The following is a 25,644-nucleotide window of genomic DNA, read 5'->3' on the forward strand; positions in this document are numbered from 1 at the left end:
ATCAAAGCGTGTTCTTCGATGTATCGAAAATTAATTTCTGTGTAACATAAGTTAATATCGGTAAACTTAACCAACAAGCTATTTAAAAAAGATTTATTCACAAATCACGTTTAGATTATTCCAGTACAGTAGTTTCCTGCAGTCAGTCAGAGTTTAAATGTAATAAAAATAAACTATCATAGGGGAAAATAAAAACCTTCCTTAACTTCAGTATTTTTTTTAAATCGACGATTTTGCACGCATACACACACACAGTAGCACTACTATAATTATTGTATGAAATTCATCCAAATTGTGAGTCAAACTCTCTTTTGAGAGCGATAAACTATACAAATTATTTAATTTAGACTCTTTGTGCCAACAAGATTCTAAGCTACTTTTGCTCTCGTCTTCATGTTTTATTAGTGGTCCTCATGGAGAGTGAATGGTACTCTACTCTGAAAGGTTAAAGTGCTCTTGTTGCTGCCCTTAATATGTATAAAGGTGTTAGAGTGAAAATAATGATTCACTGTTTACACTCAAGCACAAAAAACAGGAATAGAAACAGGGAAATAAGGTAGAAATAATTCCATTTTTTATCCTTATGATGGCATTTTATCTACTTTTGTTGTTATGTTGTGGATAAGAAAAAACAACAACATCCTTTTAAACTAAGCATCAGATAACTGAATGTAGATAATTAGGAATGTGTAGATCCCCTTTGGCCATTGCTCGATTTCTTGTGTCTTTTTTTCTTTTTTAATATTTTGTTTTTAAATCTAAATATCTTTATTAAATCCTATCAAGGAAATAAAATGAGATTTTTTTTTACCTTCCAGTCGTTTTTCAACAGGGACTTTCCATTCCAAATACAGTAACAGATGAATCTTTTCTACAACACCTACTACATAGAAGGAAAATCATCCTGTCCCATCTCACTTATGTGTTTCAGCAGAAGTATAAAATTGTACACAATCTCTTTAGTGTTCCTTTATCTCCAATCTTTTTGCAACACTTAATTCCACTCATTACAACATTTATTACCTGTGTAAGAATCTTAGTGAGAAGCGTTCGTTAAGATTCTGATTGTTCTTTTATAAGAAGATTGGAAGGTTACGGGATAATGGATATGAAATGTGCAACACATCCCAAACAAAGTTATAAAAATACGTTCTTTCTAGACATATTTTCCTGCGTAAAGCTAGTACCATTTTACCCCTTCACAAAGTGTACTAGCCTATAAGCGTTTCGTTGAGCACTTAATGACAGTCGGGGTAAGACGACCTGTCAAAACACCTCAATAATAATGGGTAAAAACCGAAGTGGTCAGGAGTCGCTTCTTTTCATTTAACCTTATTTGTTGCTGTAACGATGATACTTCGTTCCATTACATTCTATGAAATCTAAGGGAAAATAAGGGGAGTGTTTTACAATTAGATACAAGTTGTTAGTTTTATGCTTGAGATCGAGAAACAAGTTATAAGTCTTATCGTTTCCACCGTAACAATTAATTAAATCATGCAAACACAGAGACAAAGAGAGAGGAGGCTGAAGTTGCATTCATAAAGTTGCTTGAAATAGTTGAAACATTATATACATACTATTTACTTTTCTCACGTGTGATGATTGAAAAATTAAAATTCTAAAATAGAGAAGAAATCTATTTTCGATAAATTTTCATTGTAAGAATAATTTACCTTTCATAATAGAAATGAAAAACCCCAATAGTTTGTGACTATTCTTTTGTTTTGAACAAGAATTTACGACAGTTCTTTATATTCTTTTGATACCGAAATTAAGATTTTCGTGGTCAAAAAACTTCCGTTCAGCTTAATGACGTAACGAATATTAAATAAAATATTGTAACACTACATAAACCTAAATATTTCAATAATTTTTCTAAGGGGCTATTGTTAGTATCGTTGTGTGTAATAATCCATGGACATCTTCACTGTGTCAAGATTTGCCAATAAACTGAAGACATCCAGAAATACATGTCCTGCGTGATAAGTTATGTCCTCAAGAAGCATCCCTAACGGTAAACCGGTGGAACTAAGTAATGTTCTCAACTATAATTATTTAATTAATCCGCTTACCTAATGTTACTATAGTGTTTAAAGCCCAGCAAGTTCCTAAACGCGATATTAACTTAGAAAAGTAAGAAAAATATCTTTGATATTTTTATTGACATTTTTATATATACATAAATAAAATTAAATGCTATCGCCAGCACATATTTGTGACATGTAATTGAAATAACATAATGTTTACTAGAAAGGTTGAAAGTTTGAATGCAGAAAATAACAGTATAATCGAATTAGAAAATAAATAACTCTTGTTTGATCCCGCTAGTTCAACACTGGAATCGTTGTTTTTTACAAATGATGTATTTTTGGCGTAATATGTTCCACCTTCTTTCGTACAGGGTGATGCAAGAGTCTCACAACATTACGATTTTTCTAAAATTTTGCCCTTGCATGTAGCTGTTTGAAGCGCACACCTTTAATGTTACTGCAAGCTTACAACAAAGTCACTTTCAGTCATTTTTGAAAGGTTAATGACATCCTAACTAATTGTAGTGGGAAACGGAAACGAGACATACAAGGAAACACCAACTTGAGTTTAAAAAATCATATAAAGGGCAAGACTTAGAAATATTATTGCAGTGCGTGACTTTTACATTATCTCGTAATTTGTTTAACGATTGATGTTCGTCACTGGTATTAAAGAATACAAATCATTTCTACTCGCGAATGTTGAGTATTATTTTCACTGATATGAAGTTAAGTATATAGTGATGACCTTAGTAAAATGGCTCGTCTGTTGTTCAAATCACTATTTTCCAAGCAAAGAAAGTGTGGTTTGTTGGGCAATTTCACGCAAAGCTACACGAGGGTTATCTGCGCTAGCTGTCCCTAAGTTAGCAATGATAGACTAGAGGGAAGGCAGCTAGTAAACGCCACCCACCGCCAACTCATGGGCTACTCTTTGACCAACGAATAGTGGGATTGACCATTACATTATAACTCCCCCAACGGCTGAAAGGGCGAGCATGTTCCGTGTTACGGGGATTCGAACCTGCGACCTGCAGACTGCGAGTCGAGCGCCCTAACCACCAGGCCGAATATCATTTGATGCTAAAAATATAAGGTACTTCTATAAAGCCGATGTCCATTTCGTTAATATTTAACAACTTCTAAGAGATCGATTCGTTAGATTTGCGCGGTTTAAGGCAATAATATTGGAGAGCAAACGGTTTAATTTTCTGTGTCTAATTAAACGTCATTACAGAGTGTGTAATCAGCACAGTGTTATGAACGATAATGAATAAAATGCGAATATAAAGATGAGAAATGTCACCTCACCCGTGATTACCATTTATGGTTGTCTTGTGGCAAGTGGACATGAAATTATTGAGGTTCGTGATTCAGAGTTTTAGTCACAGGAAACGCAACCTATTTGGGTTCAGGATCACATATAATAATATAATCTATAATAATTAACGTAATGTAAAAATAAAAACCGAATTAACGTCTTTTAAATTTTCAACTGATGTTGAAATGAATATGTACATCGTACCATTTTGAATTTAAAGGTGAAAATCATGTTTTACCGGTAAAGGGTATTTCGATTTATTCAAGTGGTATTAAAGTTTGAAGTAACAAACTGAATAATAATTCATAACTTTACTGGAAACTACAGAAACGTTCCCTAAACTCGTCAGCAAGAAAAACAAATAATGCTAACATTGTAGTTATTTGTTTATTTCGGATGTTCGCGTAAAGCTATACAAGGGCTATCTGCCTTAAATGTCTCTACTTTTAAAATGATAGATTAGAGGAAAGAGACCTATTCAACAACACTGAACATAGGCCTATTTAATCGAATAGTGGGATTTGACTGTCACTCTCATAACGCGATTTTTCGGTAACCTGGATCCTCGGGTTCATAGTCCGGCATATTCACTGTAAGGCCACGCCCTGCTCTAAAATTTTGAATTGGAGCCGCTTACGCAGAAAATGCTCACAAAAAAAATTCACGAATCGTTTTTCAAGGTAATAAAATGTTCTCCTAAACTGACTTATTGTGCTCAGTGTCAGTTGTTTGAAACCATTTAAGATTTGTTTAAAATGATCTTTGATAAGTGACATATAGCAATAAAAAATTGAGTTATGTCCTTCATACCAAGAAGTGAAAAAATATCAAAACTCTGTAACCCTATAAAGAGTGTCCTATTCAAAGCAGTGAATCTGTAACTTAATTTAAAGGTAAAGTCTTAGGAGTAACACTACACAATTAACATACAAGCACCCCCCTGTTACACACGTAGCATTTCTTTCATACAGAACATATCTTTGGTGTTTTTATATTATATTTTTAATGTTTGTGAAACTTACTCTATTCACATCCAAATCCTTACGGTAGTAATGTGGCGATATTAGAATATTCCATTATTTACTAGTACTACACACACACAAAAAAGACAAGTTGCCAAGAAACTGGATGAACCAAACAAATAAAACAGGTCAGCTAACAAAAAAAATTAGAATAAATGAATTTACACATTGGTAACCAAGCATATATAGCTGAGTGCATATACTACGCATTTACTGAACAAAATATTCCCTGTATTCTACATAGTTAAAAAAAAATATATAAGGAACGGATAGAATGAAATTAGAACAGCTACACCAACTGTACAGAAATATATAGCTGCTATATCTGAAATCTAAGTAATCGCTTCAGAGCTTCTTTCTGATTAATATCTCGTGTTTTTACATGCATGGATAACTTAGCTAATTACCCAGTAATGTTGGATTTCACTTCTTTCAGTGACTTTCCTTTACGTTACTCAATCCAAACTGGAAATGATTCATTTGCTTTAGAACCCATATTATAGGACTCGGGTACTTAACCGTTAATCTTTCCTCTTCTTCAAAACGTGTTTATTTTTTGTCGTCCCTACTTATTAGTTTTTGTATTTTTTATGACGTTCTTGACTGAGTGTACTATTAGCTGCTTGATTCGATTTTCCGAAGATCTGGCTTTATATCACATAAACGTTATAATAGAAGATACTGTTTATAAATGTTTCAATGGCTATGATTTATTTAGTCAACAGTATGTATTATTTCACTCATACACTCTCTCTTATCTGTTTATGTATCATTTTAAAGAAATGCTCTAATTTTTTGATGATTTTGGAAATTTTTCTTAAGAACGATTGATTTTCTTAAGGAATATAGAAATGTAAGTTGAAATGCAGTAATTCGGTTATTTTGCAACTAGAAATTATCCATACAATATAAACTTTGAAGCAAAAATAATTTTCAAAATCAACAAAACAAAAAAACTCAAGAAAAATGAGGTATCTACATAAATATAATAGTACTGTCTTTTGTCTATTGTATGCCCATGTAACCACTTGCAGGGTTTGGATGGATCTTCACCAAATTTGATATGGAGGTTCTTTGGGTCTATCGGGAGATACACACAAATTTTCAGTTTCTATTTTGCGTTTTGTGGTTTTTATGGGCGTTTTGTGCGTGTTCGCGTTTTTTATCACTACTTCGCCCCCTGTAGATGGATCTTCACCAAATTCGGCATGAAGGTTTGTCGGATCCATGCGGAGATGCATGCAAATTTGCGGTTTCACATTTTGTGATTTACAGTTTTTATGGACGTTTTTTTACAATTACATATAAGAGAAGCAACTTTTCATGTCTAAAGTTAACCTTTCATTAATCATGAATTTACATAAATTCCGTTCAGGTGACAGGTACTCCAGTTAGTTAGAAATAATTATTTAATTTACACATGTGAATTACTTATATTGAAATATGTATTATCTTCAGTTTTTCATGTTTATTTATATGTATTTCGTTCACTTATTTATTTATGACATTAAGATTACATCTATCTAGTAAACAATATATTCGCTATGTATCTTCGTACTTTGACAACGTTATAGATTTTATAACCTTTTAATGTTTGAATTCACACATATACTTATATCTAACTAAAAACAAAATTATTTTTACTTCATTTTACACGTAAGCATTGTCATATAGCAGTAAACAAGACAAGCATCCACATAACATATAATAACGGACGAAAAAAGTCCTCGCTTCAAAAGTAAAAGTTAAATGTGATAAACAATGGAAGAAATGCCTGCGATCGGAATCGAAATAGCTCGTGAAGACAAACCAGAATCAGCTTAGATGATACACAATCCCATGATAACGATAATGATTTAAGTAAAAAAACCCCAAGAATAAAATTCATTGGAGTTAAAATAAAAGTATGTGTGACCAGTCTGATGATAGATAAGTAGGAGTAGAAATACTGAAGAAACCAGATGTTTTTTAAACAAAATAAAGTAATGATATTTCGTATGTAAAATTAACGCATGTAAGCGTAGTGTGTAACTCTTTAAATAAATAAACACAGACTTTTCAAATACCAACCAAAACACATCCCACTCATTAACACTCACGGTTCAATACTTTTTTTACTGTAACTGTAAGGCAAAAAAAAATTACTTTGACATAAATAAAACAAAATTCAACAGGCACGTTTCTTGATTATAAAAAAAAACAATATTGAAGTGGAATAAGAATCGCGAAATATTTCAATACTTCTTATTGTATACAATATTGATATGATCTTCGGTGTGGACACTACCATTAATATGAGGTGGCGTTCTTAGGCTTAGATTTATATACTCTGAAATATTAGATGTAATGACTTTACCGTGCTTCTCCTTGATTGTTTTTTTTTTACGAGTGTCAACGTATGTGTTCACGATAAAATCTTTTGTGGCAGGAGCTACTTGACTCAAATTCGAATCTCTGTCGCCACGCTTCAAAATATGAACGACGAATTGAACAATGTAAAGCATAGGTAAAATGTTTTATCAAAGTTCAAACTTGATATATTTCAGGATTTTATATGTTGTTGTAACAATAGATAGAATAAATAGAGAGAAATAAGCGATAAAATATTATTCCTCGAGCAGATTCAAAAAACAATGATATTGTATATAATGCTAACACTACTCTTTAAAGCATTCCCTTGCATTATAAGTTAACTTTCATGAGAAAGAAGAATCCATAATCTTGAAACAATTCCTTACTCCATTACTGTTCACGGTTAAGAAAAACGTGCCTTTATTCACAGAAATAACTTCCGAAAATTTCAATCAGAACAACACCGGAAGAGATAACCATAGTATCACTTTTTAGTGTATTAAAGTATTGGTAATAAGCAACAACATGGAAATTCCATTTATTGTGCAAAGATAATATTGTAAAATAAAAAATAATCGAAAATATACCATTTTGAGTTTCACAGACCAACAACGTTTAACGTTAAACTCCAAAAAGAATATTTAACTATTGGAATGAAACGTCTAAAAACGGATGCGAATTTTTTTTTTCTTTTTTTGCAATTAGTAATTTCACACTCTCCAAAATGTATTTCTCTAAATCCAGTTATTTCCCTAGGAAACTAACTAAAACAAACTCTTCGGAACCGTATGTGAAATAGAATAAGATGAAGAATATGTATCATGACTGAATTTCAGACCAAACACCCCGTTTACATTACTTTTACGAACTTCCAAATACCTACTGTAATAAGTTATTCCAAAAAGATGATAAAATTTTCTGACAATTCATCCAACTGTGTTATGTGATCGAGTTAGATCGTAGCCACCATTGCGCTTAGAAAAAAAAAAGAAGAAAAAAAAAAAGAGGCTTTCGTGAGAAATAATAAATTCCAGCGCTTGACGATAAAGTCCAGGGTATAATAGGTCGCACGAACATTGAAAAAGTAATTTCTATGGGATAGAGTTCTGTCGAAAAAAAAACAACAACTAAACACTATCTAAATAGACTTCATCGGGTGCCCAATTTCCAGTTAACGACTTGTAGCGGGACATAGATGTGACATGGTTGAGCCATAAACGAGTAGTTAATTGCATTACTATTTTAAAATTATTTTTGTGTGAATTAGTTTCAGTTTATGTGGTCTATACTCTACTAAGACGTGTTTCCGGAAGTGATCAAAACAGTGACATGCGTGAAACGTGTCGGGATCTACACATCCGGTTGGAGCATTCGTGGTTAAGTGTGATAGTGAAAGTCACGATTTTAGAACTATGTCGATTGTAGACAGGCGTTAAAGGATGTCATCATTTAGTCGCGTAGTTTGTTGTTCTGTCATCATTTGGTCGTGTAGTTTTTTGTTCCATGCCATCATTTGGTTATGTAGTTTATTGTTATGTCATCATTTGGTCATGTAGTTTCTTGTTCTATGTCATCATTTGGTCAAATGATGACATAGAACAACAAACTACATAACCAAATGATGGCATGGAAAAAGAAACTACACGACCAAATGATGACATAACAACAAATTACATGACTAAATGATGGCATATAACAATAAACTACAATGTAGTTTGTTGTTCTATGTCATAATTTGGTCGTGTAGTTTGTTGTTCTATGTCATAATTTGGTCGTGTAGTTTGTTGTTCTATGTCATAATTTGGTCGTGTAGTTTGTTGTTCTATGCGTTCAGTAAGAAATAAACTTCACGCTTTCCGGTAAATATCGTAAAACGTTGATTGTGGAAACAGTTAGTAAACAGTGATAACGAACTAATGCTTCAATTATTTATAGTGCCACTTCATAGCACGTAAAGCAACATACAGAAAATTGTACCGAGCTCTTGAACTACACAATCATTATCCTCCTTTATTCACTGTCCTACCTTAAATTATGTCCCATTAGAAAAGTGAGAAATTAGTAATGGAGAGGTATTGTTCCTAGTGCCAGTTTTACATAAATACAATCCTAGACATGCCCTAACTAACACAGGTTTAACGAAGAACAATACTACACAGTCCACCACACAGTAAATGTAAACCCAATTGAGGAGAAAGTAAGTAGAAGATTCCCGATACCTAAGTAGCATGTGAGAGGACTTTTCCAAGCTTAGATTTGTGGAGAATAGACATTGAAACACCGTTACGGAAAAAAACATGTTGATGTACAAGTAGAAAGACATTCCTAATTGATGACGAAGTTACTGACATAATTGCACGGCGAAAAAATAAATCTTATACAAAAGCCTCATTGTATAAATTGGGTCTAAAATTTTTCAAAATTAAAGTTTAACCCATTTTGGTGAATAGTCTTAACATTGTTAATGATTTCTTAAATGGAAGCTTAGGGCAATAATGAATTGAAATTGTTGCTGGTTTTATTTTGCAGCATTACATAAATGTGATAAACATTAGATTTTAAATGAAACATTTTGCACGTTGTATATTTTTGAACTCTATGAATAGCATTACTACATATTACAGAACATTCGGAATTAATCACAACACTCCCATCAGTTTTATCAGGAATCACGTTAGAGGACCGTATAAAAATAATTTTCCTTGGTCATTTTAATCCTCAGTTCGTCTCTTGGTAAGGAATTGGAATTTTAGAGATAATATATATATATACATCTTCTTTATCTTTATTCCTTTCAGAGCTTTAAATTCTTCTCTTTCACTAATCCTTCATATCTTCTCTAGCACTCTGCATGTTGTTTTAACGTTTATCTCCATTGTCGTTTAGTGTGTGTGTGTATATATATATATTCATACAGTATAGATCAGATTTTACTGTTTTTGACAACAATTGGAAAACACAAACTGCACTATGCCTTCAGAGATTTTGAAAATGATATACTCAGGCATACTGAGTTTAGCAATTGTGAAGATGAACAAATAAAATCCTAACATTGTTTATAATAAGTCACAAATTGTTCTATGTTTTCAGAGATGCTGAAAATGGTATACTCAGGCATACTGAGTTTATTAATTATGACTATTAGCAAAGAAAATCCTAACATTGTTTAGAATACTTTTGAAATGTGCATAATAACAGTTCGTTTAGAATAGTTTAAAAAGCTTCGTATGACATAAAACAAGAAACAAAGAGAAATACGATTAATAGGTTTTTGTTTAAGTAAGTTTCGTCTACCAGTCGTAATTTGAAGACAACGTTTCAAACTCAATAATAGCGCACTTTGTGTCTCAAAGCAAAAACATGTGAAAAGTGCCTGTTATACAATATTAACTATATACTGACGTTATACTTAGAGTCGAATTGACTAAGGAGCCATAACAAATTAGTAGACGACATACATATAATCAATAAGTGTCTGACCTTCAAAGAAAACTTCTCTCTTCAACATCAAAACCACTAAGTGGGGATCATTCACATAGTTTAGCGTCTTATTCTAAGACACACTAAGAAAGTTTGTGACAACTACTAAAAATAATTTACCTAAATTAACAACAAAGAATTGCTGATATTACCAGGTTAAAATATTGCATACTTTATTAAAACATGGTAGAAAAACAGTTATTTAACCTTTCCAACCGTTCCTCAATGAAATACCTTGTTTACGTGAGAAAAGCAGTTACTTCTGACAAGTTCAACCATATATGGATGACACTATATGAAATTATGTAAATACGAACGTCTATTCTTTTTCTGTGACACTGACTTTTGTACTATCGATTAATAAGAACACAACAATACAAATCCCATAACAAAACGAAACGTCTGAATCTTTCTTGATTATTTCGTCAATGTCATAATCTGGCTTTACGTTCTAGAATATAAATATGTTTTTGAATCTTTTAAGGATATATTTCTAGGATCATTTTTATGAAGTTGCTCCACATTTACGTAATGTCATTTAAGCCTACATATTTTCATTTCGATGCGTTTGTATCCATGAGAATGATACTTAGTTACCCACAAACATCTAGCTTCTAAAATACATAAACTATAAAAACAGTTATGAAAAGAAATCCTAACTAGGCCTACGATGATATTAAAGTACGTCTCATTCACATATCATTATATAATAACTACTTCCCTATATAATTATTTCTCTTGAGTAGACTTCCCACTAAAAACGAAGAGCGAGTGCACTTGATAGATCAGATTGTTGTAAGATAAGAGCAGGTCATACAATCGCAAGAGATGGTATCTCTGATTCGTTATAACTCACTAAACAGAAAACATGATAACGTATGATATACAGATGTTAACTTTTTATAAAACACATTTCTCACTGTTTTTGTAATGTAACACGACGGAATGGTTAACTTATAAGAACTGTCACTTATATTTTTTATGGTAAAATCGTGTTTTAAGCTGTTTACAGAATAATTTGTGTTTTCTTGTTACTGTAGTCAGTAGCGTGAATTCAATACATATCTATTATTTATAATTAATATTACTAAGTTATTACAGAACAGTCGATTTCGTTTCAAATATAGTTCTGTAACTAGCATTTATAAGTGTATTTGTTCCATCCATCTAACGGTTCGCTGTTAATACGTTAAACGATTGTTTCATCTGTTTTGAATGTGTATTGAAAACGAGTCATTGCTTCTAATCTATGGTAATTTTTGTACCTTACAGAACAGTATGTTAACTTCAAATTTAAGTCAATTTTTATTATTATTATACTTATGTAGATGTATTACCTGTCAGAGTCCGGAGAAGGAGGAAAGCCTGAATCGGGAGATGTTAGAGATGCATAGCTAAACCTTCCATTTTCAAGAGGTGTAGTAGGTAGTGACATATAACCTTCGTAATGGGCATCTGTTAAGTCAGTCGAAGGAGGCGGAGAGAGGGATACAGGAGCAGTCCGGTCTTTGTGTCGGAAGGCCGGTCGGTGCCGATAGTTACCTGGTTGTCGTCTCATGTTTGGACGGGATTTACGGCCCATTAATCCGGCAGTGCACTGACTGAACATGTGCAAATGATATAGGCTTTGATTTATGTAAACTGACGTAACAATTATGAAAGACTGCTTAAACTTACAGAATATCGAATCAAGTCTTGTCACTGCATCTATTCAATCTTACTCATTAAATTATTACGTACAAGGCACATCCTTGCCATAATAATCGCTTTTTTTATAGCAAAAAAAAACAACAACAAACAAATCAATTCTGTATCTTAGTAACGTGCATTTGAGACATACTTTATGTTACTTCTTATGTTTGCTGAAAAACAAACTGCTACAAACAGTAACAAATGTCAAGCTACAGCCGTAAAACACATCACAACTTCGACTTCTGGCGTTATAGTGGATATAATACTGTAGTGGAAAGAAGACAACAATTGATGAATTGTTCAGGTTTCCAGGTGCAGAATATAAAGCTTGTCATTCAGAGTGCGAGTACTGCAACGTTTTTGTTCATCTCACTCTTGGTAGGCACTTGTTACGGACAGCTGAGCTACTAGCTACAGCTGGTTGTAGTAACCTTTATACGGTATCCCAACGAATTTTCCATCAATGGAAATAGCCTGTTTCAATATGCCCTGCTTTACAGATTATGATGTGATGAATCCGTGTAAGAAGAAGATCAGGATGGAATTCAAGTGGGTATTCAATTTAAGCCAAACTCCCAAATCCATGTGAAGAACTCTTGCCAAGAGCGTAGGCGGGACTGAACCGCACGACAGCAGGAGACGACGGAATCGGGAAGCTGTGCACTCTAGCGGTCTGCTACAGGGTGTACACAGCTGCTACAAATTTTAAAAAGTCCGTTCGCGGCGAGTGCAGCACGCGTCGAATCGAAAATAATCTTACGTTAGAATGTTTCATCAACCTCTTTGGGTAAGATCTATGGAATCACACAGTCTCACGCTCAACGATAAATACTTCACCTACCCTTAAGGAGTTTTGAGGAAGCTAGCCCAAGAAAGGAAATCTCAATAAAGGCTAGCAGGGAAATCGATGAATGACGTCAGAGGAATTCTTTTGTTGTAGGAATCAATTGAACAAAGGTTATGTTGTGAGCTATGGCAGTTGAGTCCTATCACAGGCTCATTACTTTGCCTTATCACAACACAGTTTTTGTACTTATAGACTGGTTTTGTGCTTTAACTATACAGTATAGACAGAAGGGGTGGCTTCGAGATAAATAAAATGTAATTTTCTTCAATGAAAAACTGAAAAAGGGCTAAAAATTGATTTACGAAATTGTATTTTAATGCAAAATGCAAAACAAAAAATGGGATATTTTAGTAATACTACTTAGAATATTTTTAAACATCACAGCTTATTTTACAATTATACTATAGAGATATGGCTCCAGTGAAGTATATAACATACGTTTCATGAATGTCACTAGTATTTTACGTAAAATACAAAGATGTTTTAATTGATTCTTGTGATGATAAAAAAAAACTAATGAATGCATTTACAATATTTCTTTGTAGCACAGCTAAGATGTCATTAAAACCCGTCTTGTGTTAAAACTGTAATAAGTCTCATTGACTGAATATACTGTTTGGCTTGCTTGTTTATTCTTTTTTGGTAAGATGCTTTCCAATGTTCTATCAAACAAACTTTTAACTATTAAAATATTTAAACATATTATTCTACCAAAATCCGAGCTCAAAAACCTATGAATCCTTCCGTGGTCAGCGGCAAATTTATGGACTTACAATCCCCCGGTGGGACAGTGGTAAGTCTATGGATTTAAAACGCTAAAATACGAGGTTAATTTCCCAGAAGTGGACAGAGTATAGATAGTGTGTGTAGCTTTGCACTAAGAAAACAACAACGTCAAACTTTTGAAGATTTCAATCCTTCAACACCTTTAAAGAATGACGATAGAATCATATGACAAAGCACATATTAATGTTCAAACCTAGCCCTACCTACGATACGATTTTATTATTACTTTACTATTGCACTGTTTATCTGCATTTATAAAATCATGTGATAAAACACGTATTAATATGCACCTTTAGCACTATCCACGATACGTTTCTATCATTACTTTACTGTTGCACTGTTTACCTTGCATTTACTTACAGAATTTTCAACAGCGCGAAGTTCTTCGTTTATATACGTTAATGTCATATTTACCCTAACAAGTTTCCACCTTTTTTACCTTTCTCTGATTTTACAAGGCTTGCGTCTATGAATCTTGTTCCGATATCTTGAAAATGTAAAATTACTATAACATATATAAGTAAATTACCATAGTAGCTAATCTAAAGTTTCAGTTTACCACTGCTCTTAACGATCAATCACTTCCGCATCTGAAAGATTTGCATAAGTACTGAAATACATTCTTTTTTATACTAGACGAAAAACAGTAATTCCAATAACAGTTCAATGTCTCAGTTTCATAATTACTTTATAACAAACATCAGATCATTTGTGAGAAGCTCTAGGTTCAGAGGTATAAACGTCTCTAATTTAGATCTGGTAATCAGAAAAAGAGGTATCTGTTAACCAAAAAGCGGGATTAATTAATAACGCACTCACAGCTGTAAATGCTAAGGACATTCAGAGGTATATCTCAGGCCCGAACCTTGCACCTTCCGATCTGCAATTTGGCAGGCTTATTACAAGGTCTCGTTCAACCATAAAAGAAAACTCACATCAGAGTTAGTATATATGTATATACCTCTGTGACCTCATTGCTAAAACTTATATTTTCTAAAATTATCATTCATACAAATTACCTAGTGTATTTCAAACTTCTCATTATATTGCGTATGACTGATTAATCACGAAATAAAAATCATGTAACAAATAAAATTAAAAATTATTATAGATCTTATTCAAAGAGCCGCTGCAGTTAAAGGATAATTTAGGCGATAATAATGTTATCAACGACAGTTAATTTTAGGCGACGAATATTATCAACGATAATTAATTTTAGGCGACGATAATTTTATCAAATATAATTAATTTTAGGCGACGATAATTAATTTAGTACTTAATTTTCAATACTAATTCTAAAGAAAATGTAGAATTTCAACATATTGAGCAATAATTTTATATTTTTGGGTTTCTTTTTTTGCTTTCTTTACAACATTATGTCCAGATCTTATTCGCTTGTTCGTGGAAATGATGATTTCCATTAACATCAAGTTGTTTTCCGGTGGAACTGCGGTAAGTTTGCGGACTTATAACGTTAAAATACTGGGTTCAATTCCATGTGGTGAATACATGAGATAACCCAGTGTGGCTTTTCTCTAAAATAAACAAACAAATAACAAGTTAAAAAGTAGCAGGATTTTGAGAAAATCAAAACAAAAAAACTTGCTGTCGCATTTCAAACTTAAAAAAATAATTTTGACAACTATACTTTCTGAACTTATTAATAAATAATATTTTTAAAAAACTTTAAACATTGCATTTACATGAACAAGTAGGCAATCCTGGCTAGTATCTCTTCATATTGACAAAACTCTTTGGTTCATCTAGATTACGTAGTGAATTTCATAAGTTTTTAACGTTATTAAAATCGAATTTTATACTCATTGTATATATACATGTATGCATACGCTATAACACAGATTGATACATCTACAAATAAAAAATCTCAGCTGACGACGCCTTGTATTCCCTGGTGTTGTCACAGTCGACAGCCTCGAGTCTTTAAATGAAAGATCTTCAGCAGCAGAATGACAGGCGGGGAGCAGAATAAAAGCTCCGAAGTGGACGCCACTTTGTCTATTCTCTTATAATAACAAAGATTAGTTAGTTTGTCTGATCATAGTTAAGATTTTTTTTCTCTAAACATAAGTATGTTACCGTTTTAACCTTGTAATAGTTTGTTTCACTGCAAGTTTGTATGTTACGAAAACTAAGTCAATAGAACGAGTTTAACGATCTTCGCTCAAACTGAAATGACAAAATATTTCAGTCTAATTGGAAATTAATGAATAAAATTCACGCTTGAAAAAAGTTGTTGAAACACACTGATATAGGCATACTTATTTTGAATTTCAACTAGGCAGAATGCAAGATTATTTTTACACATTGCCCTAAGAAGGGTCCGGAAATAAAACTATAGAGAGGACCCCTAATGATCACTGACCTAACACGGTGAAGCATTAGTCATGAAAAGTATGTTCTAAAGTGTTAAGATGTAGACTGGTTAGGCCATTTCAAGATACTGATAACGTTACTTTAGAGATCAGTTAATAATCGTATGTAAAGGAAACAATCTTGCTGAAAAAAAACAAAAACAACTGGTTTACTTAACCAAATAAACTTCAACATGGTTCCTAGAGAGTTTTTTTTTTACCTAAGATTGTTTGATATCCAAAATAATTAAAACATTCAACTATCTCACAGGCAGGTTCCAAGTCCAATGTGCAAAATTCATTCCACGCCATAATCTTTCAAGTTGGCATAACACAATCACTGCTTAAATGCTAACTTTCCTGCTTGGTGATCCATATTTTGGTACTACTTCAAAACTGGGTACAGCATCTATTACCATTCCCCAAAACGTACAATGTTGTTTACAAGTTATTGCACCAAAGATTTTAGGGTGATATATGTTACACTTATTAGAGCTCTTTCAAAGCTCCCTATAATTATGGAGAATATACGGCATAGATATTTCATACGAATCCTATTCAGATGACACCACATGCCATATTTGGTGTAGTAAGATCACTGAATGATATTTCATACGGATCCTATTCAGGTGACACCACATGCGATATTTGGTGTAGTAAGATCACTGAATGATATTTCATACGGATCCTATTCATTAGGGCCTATTTTAAGAGTATATTTTCCTCAGTTTCAATACTTTGTAAACTTTTCCATCATATATTCAAGAAATTCACAATGATTATACAATTTGCACATACTCCCCCATTAGTAACCCACCTAACTGTGTGTCTCTGTGTACTTGTACTCACTATGTTCCCTTGGAGAACATGTTTGTTGGATTGTATCACATGTTTCACAGATTTCCAGGTGTATTTAGCAGGGTAGTATGAGCAGTAATACTTCGCAGAAAATGTTAAGGAGACTTACATGCACTAAGCGTTATGAAAATATACATTTATTCAAACAGCACGTCTGTAGTATGCAAGCACATTAGATATACTCTACTCTTTTATTCAACTATTCTCTACATTTCTGTTTAACTATTAAATTCACCGAAATATTTTCAAAATTTTCATGCATATAGTTTTAATGCAAAACATTGATCAAGGAGGTGGCTAAGTTCCTTTCCCCCTTGTTACATATTATTCTGGGTCATTCACCAATGGTGTCATATATGCTTTCTCGTGGGAACGATTGCTGTAAAGTAGAATATATTATGTAAAAGCGGGCAGCGATCCTTTCCACTGGAAGGTCAGATGATACCTTGAAGTATATATTATCTCTTTTTTATGGTAATGTCCAGTGACGTTGGGTAATCAGAGCGCCAGAGTATAATACACATACATGCGCGCGCGCACCTATAAAACAAACTTTCATAAGTAACACAAAAAAATGTGTGCAACTATTTGAAAGCAGAACCTTGGAAAAAGTATTTACGGAGTTTTCTCGACGTAATCGTGTACATGGTTAATCTCAGACTATAGTCTTTAAATTTAGAGCTAGTTTTTCAGGGTAGTAGAATCAAGTAGATTAGTCCTAAGCAAAAACTGCCCCTACTTCATACATGCACCACTATAAAGCTGTAATTGGTATTTTCTTAATCTACTTGGTATCAGCATGTTCTTTTATGTTCCTGTTAAGATGAACCGTACTGTCTTCTTTTACTGTTTTAACTTTGGCCAGTTATAATATACATTATATATACATACAGTGTATATAAACATACATATACGTGCGGCCGCGCGTTTATAGGAACTATTACGTCAAACAAATTTGACTGAAATTTTCCTTTGTGCATTCTTTCCTAACTATGGTGTCTCATCATGTATTGTATCTTCATCTTGTTTACATGTTGTATATTTTACTTGATGTAAGTCGTTTTTCATATTGTCTATAGAAACCGTGTTATTATCTTTCAGGCCCATTATATTAGATAAACTCATGTCTAACTTTATTTATATTTAATTCAAAATGTTGAGCCTGTTCGTAACAAATAAATATCGTATATCCACATAAGCCACGTTGGAAACAAATATGATATGTATATGTTTGTTTGTTTTACGATTTACGCGCAAAGATAAGCAAGGGTTATCTGCGCATAGTCGTCGCTAAATTTGAGATGAGAGACTAAAGGGAGGCAACAGGATATCACTCTTATAACGCACCCACGGCGGAACGTGTCTGGGCCTGTTAACCACCAGGCCTTGCCGATCTAGAGTGTACTAAAATGAAGATCATTTGTACATCTCCATTCACATTATACCGTCTTTTGACTATTACTGTGCATAGCAGAGAGTTTTCATTCTAACAAAAAAAAAAAAACAGAAATGCTAGGTCAAATTTTCTAGAATTTTCTATCTTTTATTCAATACCTCTAATTCGTAGTTTCTGAACACTGACTTAGAGCTTTTGGAGCAGAAAAAACCCGAGTTTAATGCCTTTTTTAACATCGCAATACTTAAAAGAAGAACATTTTAAACAAGGTTCCAGATCTAATAATTTATAAGCTTGAGCACCTCATTTCGTCTGATCTTCAACATCGTCATTTGCAGTCACGTTAACTGAAAACATCGACTTAAAAAGTGAGTAAATTTGTGAAATTCATCATATAAGTTAGGGGCGTGGCGTGAGTTAGACGGTGGAAACGCAGTATTTGTTGAACGCTATAATATTTATGCAGACAAGATTTAGTTTAAAAGGAGTGATTTATTTGACTTACAAACTCCAACTTAGACTTCACGTTTTCGTTCAAAATACTGTATATATACGTGCATGTGTATATATACACATTTCCAGAAATAACGATTTTGTATCAAAGATAGAATATCAGATCTAAAGTTCTGTGTTTAATATTCTTATTGATGCGAACTTCAATACACAATGTCTGAAAAAAAGTTAAATTAGATGAAAACATAAAACATTTTAAATAGAAATAATCATAGTTTGTCAGAAAATAATCAATTGTTTTTGGAAGCCTACTGAAAAAAAGTCTATCAACTTGTGCTTATATAAAACAATCGCCAAATCCAAAAAAAAAAGTTAATTTTATTGCTGATCAGAAGAGAATAAGAAAATAAACTACTTTCATGGAAATAGTGATTGTTTATTTGTACAAATCACATATACGTCAAAAACGTTCTCTTTATACTTATATGACTGTTGTTCTCTGGAAAACAGACCTGAAAATAGGTCGACGTGTTTTAATAGGGTTTCCACTTTTAAAAGAGCAACGTTTGTAAAGGCTAACATCAAGGAAATGTAATTGTATTCTTATTGCTATGGCACAACTTAAAACGAATTCGACATAAATAAAACAGGCGTAACTAAATATATAAATATTTCCACACAGAACGATAAAGAATATCGAGTATTTCCTAATTGTTTATGGAAGGCACAGTTGACTATCATCAACGTTTGAATAATCCAATTCTTTAATAAATATATTAAAATTATTTAACATTTTGGGTGAATATAAATAAAAATTCTACGAATTTGCTGTATCTCTTCTAATCTTACATTAGTGTTGACGGTTTGGTGAAGTGGGCTTTTATAGATCCCATATTTCACCTTTACAAGATGTAAACAGTAAAGTTTTTCAGTAAGGTGAATATGCACAATATGTCGTAACCATCTGGTGATGCCGTTCAGTTGGTTGGATTACTCTTTATACCGAATAAATCCTGTAAGAAAAGGTTTCTATATCTTCCTGTTTACGTATATAAAACCTGTGATACCGCGGTTGGTTGAAAACAAGTTCTTTTTTAAGTGCAAAGCCACAAATGAGCTATCTACGCGGTTATCAAATCTCGAATTTTAGCGTTATAAGTCCTCAAGCTTATTACTGATCCACCGCAAAGGGGGAGGGGGAAATGAAAACGAGTCTATTATACAAATGTCTGTAACAAAAACAATATATCTTCCTAAATATACATTTTGTTTGTTTGAAGTTAGTACAAAGCTACACAATGGGCTGTTTGTGCTCTGCCCACTACGGGTATCGAAACCCGGTTTCTAGCTTTGTAAGTGCGCATACATACCGCTGTGCCATTGAGGTGGGAGCCCTAAATGTATGTTAACTGTATGTTAAAGCTTTAATGCAATTAAAGTGTTATTGTTGTTTTCTTTTAATATATTTTTTATTCTTGTTGATATCTTATATACAGTAGTCAAAATTTGCTATAAAAGTGGTCAAACACCTACCACAATGGACCGTACAGATTGAAGATTTTAGGAAGAAAAACACCTGGATAAGTAATTTTTATACTTTATTAAATTCTGTAACATTTAACTTGGATAACAGAGCCTGAAGAATTGATGCACACTGTGGTACAGTGTTAACAAGAAAAATTTAAAAATCAACAGTCATTGAAAGAAGTGTCCATTCACAGTCAGGATTATTTCAGTAGTCTGTTTGATCAACTCAAGCATTAATGGCTGCTGTACAACGTCTGCTCATGCTCAAGATCATGCTCGTTGTTGTGAAATATGTTGCCATTCTTCAATAAGGACAGCTTCCAGGTCATGGAGTGTTCTTGGTGGGGCTTGACTAGCTTGTAGCCTTGTCTGTAGCTGCTCCCAGATGTGTTCTATTGAGGAGGTCAGAGACCTAGCTGGCCACTCCATCCTGGGAATTATTTCAGCTTCCACTAGGACAGTCACTGCCCTTGCAAGGTATGAACGCACATTGTCATCCATAAGCAGGAAGTCTGGCCATGTTGCGCCTTCATATGGACGAAAAATGGGTGCAAGGATTTCATCTTTGTATCTCAGGCCGGTGAGACTTTCATTTCGGATGATTAGAAGGTCGGCACGGCCGGCAATTTAAATGCCTCCCCAGTCATGACTGACCTCCTCCAAAGCGATCATGTTATATAACATTATGAGGCAAATTGCGCTCACCAGGGCGTCTCCAAATTCTCCTGCGTCTGTCAAGAAAGTCCACCCAGTAGCGGGACTCGTCAGTGAAGAGTACGGCCCTCCATTGTTGCGCTGTCCACCTCCTATGTTCTCTAGCCCCCTGCAGCCGTGCCTGCCTGTGCTGTCAGCATAAAAGAACACGAACAGCAGGACGTCTAGCCCTCGACTGAGCTTCGTGAAGGCGTCTGCGCACTGTCTGTGTAGACATTCGGACTCCTGTGGCATCTTGGAGGTAGTTACGGAGGTTACCAGCTGGAGCAAAGCGATTCCTTCAAATCTGAATGGTCTTGTTGTGGAGTTGTCTCCTATTGACTCTGCCAAACCGTCTGAACCTCTTCCAGGTCCTGGACACCACACTTTGTGATGTGCCAAGAACAGCGGCAACCCTGCGTTGAGTCATGCCTCCCTGCAGCATCCTAACAGCCTTGTTAAGTTCTGCAGGGGAAAGATGATACATTTGACCTAATCGAAGCATTTTCTGCACTGCATAATCTCAGTCAGTCCAATTTTAGCATAATCTTTTTACTGTCATCATATATAAGAAAGGTGGTCTAAAGCTAAACTTTGTTAACACATTTGTATTTTTTATTCCTATACTTGGCATGCATTCCAACAATAAATGAATCTATAACATTCAAATACTAATATTTTCGAAAGGTAAGTCTTTACATTTTCTTTTGGAATGTGATAAATAATTCACTTTGTCAATTTAAACTTTAGCCCTCCATGCTGCCAAGAGTAAAGTTTAAATAAAAAAAGCGGTTCTCTGATAGTGGCATTACATTTACACCGTAAATAATTATATTACTTCTAAATTTTTTAGAATAAAAATTTATATCATTTTATAGACTGAGCTGAAGACAAGATGTATCATTATTGGTTAACTAATTGGTTTGCATTTTATTTTAGCATTTCAAACTTGCTGTCGGATGAGAGGTTCAGTACTTATCTGTACTCAGACATGTAAATAGCAATACAAAAGAGCTATTTTTCTAGTCAGGATTTTTTGTACATTTTAAAGAATAAGCGGGAATGGAAGGAACATTGTTAAAAAGAGTTAGAAAAAATAAACCAGATGTACTCCAGTTTGTCACCGCTGTAATGTGTAACAGCAGTTGCAGCACTGATAGCTGTAAAGTTTCGTGCACACATTGTTATCATATATCATTGTTACTGATATGGTTTTATGTGATTAGCTTTATACCCATGGTTTCGGTATGATTATCTATTTCACTGTTACTGTTATTGGTAAACAACTCTCTCAGTGTTAAGTTTAGCTTTGCATACACAATAAGAACAAAAAGATGCACGTTTTAATATTTTATTAATAATCTGAAACTTATAATTGGTTAACTCTTGGAAGTCTGAAATGGAATACCATTTTTTCATGATGGTACAATATTCCAAAGTCCCATAGCAGTGAAAAAGTTAAAAAACTAGAAGAATGGGAAATCATGATTCTTGTACATTGTTTAAAAAAAAGAAGATTGAAAGTGGTTGACAGTATAGGGAATATCCAAAACTAAATAGATAACAATTTATGATGTTACTCACTACACACTTGAAAAAGCATGAAAGTGACTACGATAATAATATCGAACAAAGAAAAAAAATGCATTGAATCGAAGGTAGAAGATATAATATATTTTGGAAATAAAGGAGAACATTACAAGAACCTATTACTCAGTCTTATCTATGTGAAGCTGAACACGTTCTGTAATGATGTTGCTCCACTAGAAAGGTCTTATGTGAGTCTAGTGCGCTTTTAACTGATGTCTGATGGTTGAACTTGGAGTTACCAGGAGCAATGTCGTCCTTTGATAAACAACTCGAAATGGAGTACAAGTGATAACTCTGACGTTCAATCAATAACACTTGTCTTCAATTCACAAAATCTAACAGTCCATTAAACCTCTACAAAAAATAGTAAGAAATAAACGTTTCTATACTAAATAAAAAATAAGAAAGGTAGGGAAACAACTGTTCTGAACGTTAAGTATATATGTTAGATTTAACTAGTTTTACGACAAAGATAACAGTTGTCTAAGATTTGGAAGAAATCTCTTTTTTTCTTATTTTATTTGAACTAAATATGTATCAGAAGAAAATATTTCAATTTCGTAACTGTACAACAAAATAACTGCCAGAGAAAAGACAAAAGTTATTACGAGTTTAATGAGACATATTCCATGCATTTTGATCTAACTTATCATATGTCAAGATTACAGTAAAGGTACATTACAAAAAAGAACGTTACTATATATACTGTCTGACAACAATAATACATATCATGACTTTATCATTTAACTGGTTGGTACGTTTTTTCTGGACAACTGACGCATGAATTGATATTACTTTTGATTGAAACATATTGTTCGAATGAAAACTAGATAAATAATAAGCGAAAACATCATAGAAAGCTAAGATAACAGCGTCAGAAAAGATAGCAAAATCATTAAGTTTCATTTCTATGAACAATCAGTGTACAAATGTTAATACATCTTTATACATTAATATTCCTATTATTTCAAGATTCTGAAATTGCACAGAGTATTCCTAAACATTTTACAACAAGAGGGAATCCTCAAAAGCTGCGGCACTTGAAATTCTTTTAGACAGGACTAGAGCAAATTATTCTATGTTTTTTTTTTCGTTTTATTAGCTACACTGGTATAAACACCTGTCAAAAATGACGAGAAACCATTGTTGAATGGTTAACGAAAATTACAGAATTTAACTAAAACGAATATGTCTGTACCTCTAAAATGCAGGTTGACTATCATGGAGCGACACTGTTCTCTTCTTTCCGCCATTCTAACACAGTTACTATACGATGTTCCCATCCAATCTTTGATGTTATCCATCCACATATTTCTTGGTCTGCTTCTTCCTCTTTTCCCATTCATTTTTTCTTCTAGCAAAAGTCTTTGTATTCCATTTCTTCTAATTATATGTCCAAAAACTTACATTTTCTTTTCTTGATAATTGATAATAGTGTTCCTTTAGTTTTCATCATTTCTAATACTTGTTCATTTGTCTTATTTTCTGTCCGAGATGTTTTTGGTACTCTCCTATAGATCCACATTTCAGGTGCCTCAATCTTTTTAGCAATCGCTTTAAGTACTGTCCACGTTTCAGCACCATACAGTGGGGTTGACCACACATAGCATTTGACTAGTCTCATCTGTGTTGTTATGTTAATGTTTCTTGATGTTAATATTTTTGACATGTTGTTAAATGCACTCCTAGCCATTCCTATTCTTATTTGAATTTCCATTTCACTCTTAATATCTTCGGTACTCATATAAAATTTTTGATTTGTTGAGCTGATGTTCTCTCCATAGTTAGATTGATCCTAATATTCATGTGTCCTAAATATATAAATTTTTAATTAGTAGGAACTGATGTTCTTTCCATAGTTAGATTGATCCTAATATTCATGTGTCTTAAATATATAAATTTTTTAATTAGTAGGAACTGATGTTCTTTCCATAGTTAGATTGATCCTAGGTCAATCTTGGTTCTTAGTTACTTTCATTGTTTTGGTTTTTTTAGTATTCATCTCTATTCCAGTCTTTTCCTTTTTCATTTACTTCGTTTACTAACTCTTGTAGATCTGATACATTTAGAGTTTGTAGTGCTGTGTCATCTGCATATCTTCGGTTGTTGTTAATTCCACCAATCACTACTCCCTTTATATGTTCTATTTCTCCAGCTGTTTTTCTGTGCACAGGTTGAACAAACTAGACCATAATACACATCCTTGTATTACGCCTTTCTTGATCTTAACCTCTGGTGTTACTCCCTGTTCTGTTCTTAATACTTCTGTTTCTTCCCAATACATCTTTGTGATGATCTGAAGCTCTTTCTTATCAATTCTTATTTCCCTTAAGCAATCTTTCATCTTTAAGTGTTTAACCCTATCAAAAGCCTTAGTGTAATCTATGAAGTATATACATACATTTTGTAGGACCTCTATGGCATGTTCACAGATTAAAAATACCTTCCTATGTGCCACATCCTGGTCTGAACCCACACTGTAAGTTGCTTACTTCTTGGTCTATTTTGGTTGCTATTCGTCCCTGTATTACTTTCAGAAGTAGTTTGGTGATATGACTAATTAAAGTGATTGTTCTGAAGTCAAAATGTACCTACCCTTCACCTATTTCATCAGTCTTGAAGAAATTCTTTAATCAGCACATTTTTACTAAAAACTACGCAGAAAAATGAAATGTTGTCGTGAACAAAAGTACGTGTGCACTCCGAAAGAGACTTAAATAGCACTCTTAATCCTTTTCACTGTATTGTAGGTCGGGAAATAGAAAACAAAGTGCGGACATTTCGACACATATTTTCAACTCTTTCGACTGTACAAAGGATAAAAGATATTTGATAGTAATAAACGTTTATTTTTATTTATGCTTTAAGGCCAAGTAAGTAATATATGTATTAAAATACTAAAATAATATTTATTAATTAACATTTATCCACTACTTAAAACTCTTTAAACATTGACTCTATAACGTTGGTAATAGGAGGCTTATTTGTAGTCAAATGTAAGCAATAGGCCTAATACATAAACGTAACGTAAGGCTTAGCTGAGTGAAACACTACTTGGTAAATTTTATTTTGCTTTTGGCTACAGCTCAATGTCATAAAACTTCTGAATTAAACTATTTTGCTGTTATATCACCGAAGTTATAAAAAAATGAACAAAATACAAACCTTTTTAACAAATCAAGATGAATATTGATCATTCAACATAAACACCATAATTGGCTT

General features: G+C 33.2%; 1 protein-coding gene across 1 annotated transcript in view; it reads right to left on the bottom strand.

Annotated features, from left to right (window-relative positions):
* LOC106464779 (eye-specific diacylglycerol kinase-like) overlaps window positions 1–13,026 on the bottom strand; it is a 263,541-nt gene extending 250,515 nt beyond the window's left edge. Inside the window, exon 1 of the mRNA XM_022393146.1 lies at window positions 11,546–13,026. Within this exon, the coding sequence (XP_022248854.1) occupies window positions 11,546–11,817 (272 nt within the window). The 5' untranslated portion in view covers window positions 11,818–13,026. The remainder of the gene's footprint in view (window positions 1–11,545) is intronic.
* Between the last annotated feature and the right edge of the window lie 12,618 nt (window positions 13,027–25,644).

Source organism: Limulus polyphemus, unplaced genomic scaffold (assembly GCF_000517525.1).
Source record: "Limulus polyphemus unplaced genomic scaffold, Limulus_polyphemus-2.1.2 Scaffold63, whole genome shotgun sequence".
Classification (NCBI taxonomy): domain Eukaryota; kingdom Metazoa; phylum Arthropoda; class Merostomata; order Xiphosura; family Limulidae; genus Limulus; species Limulus polyphemus.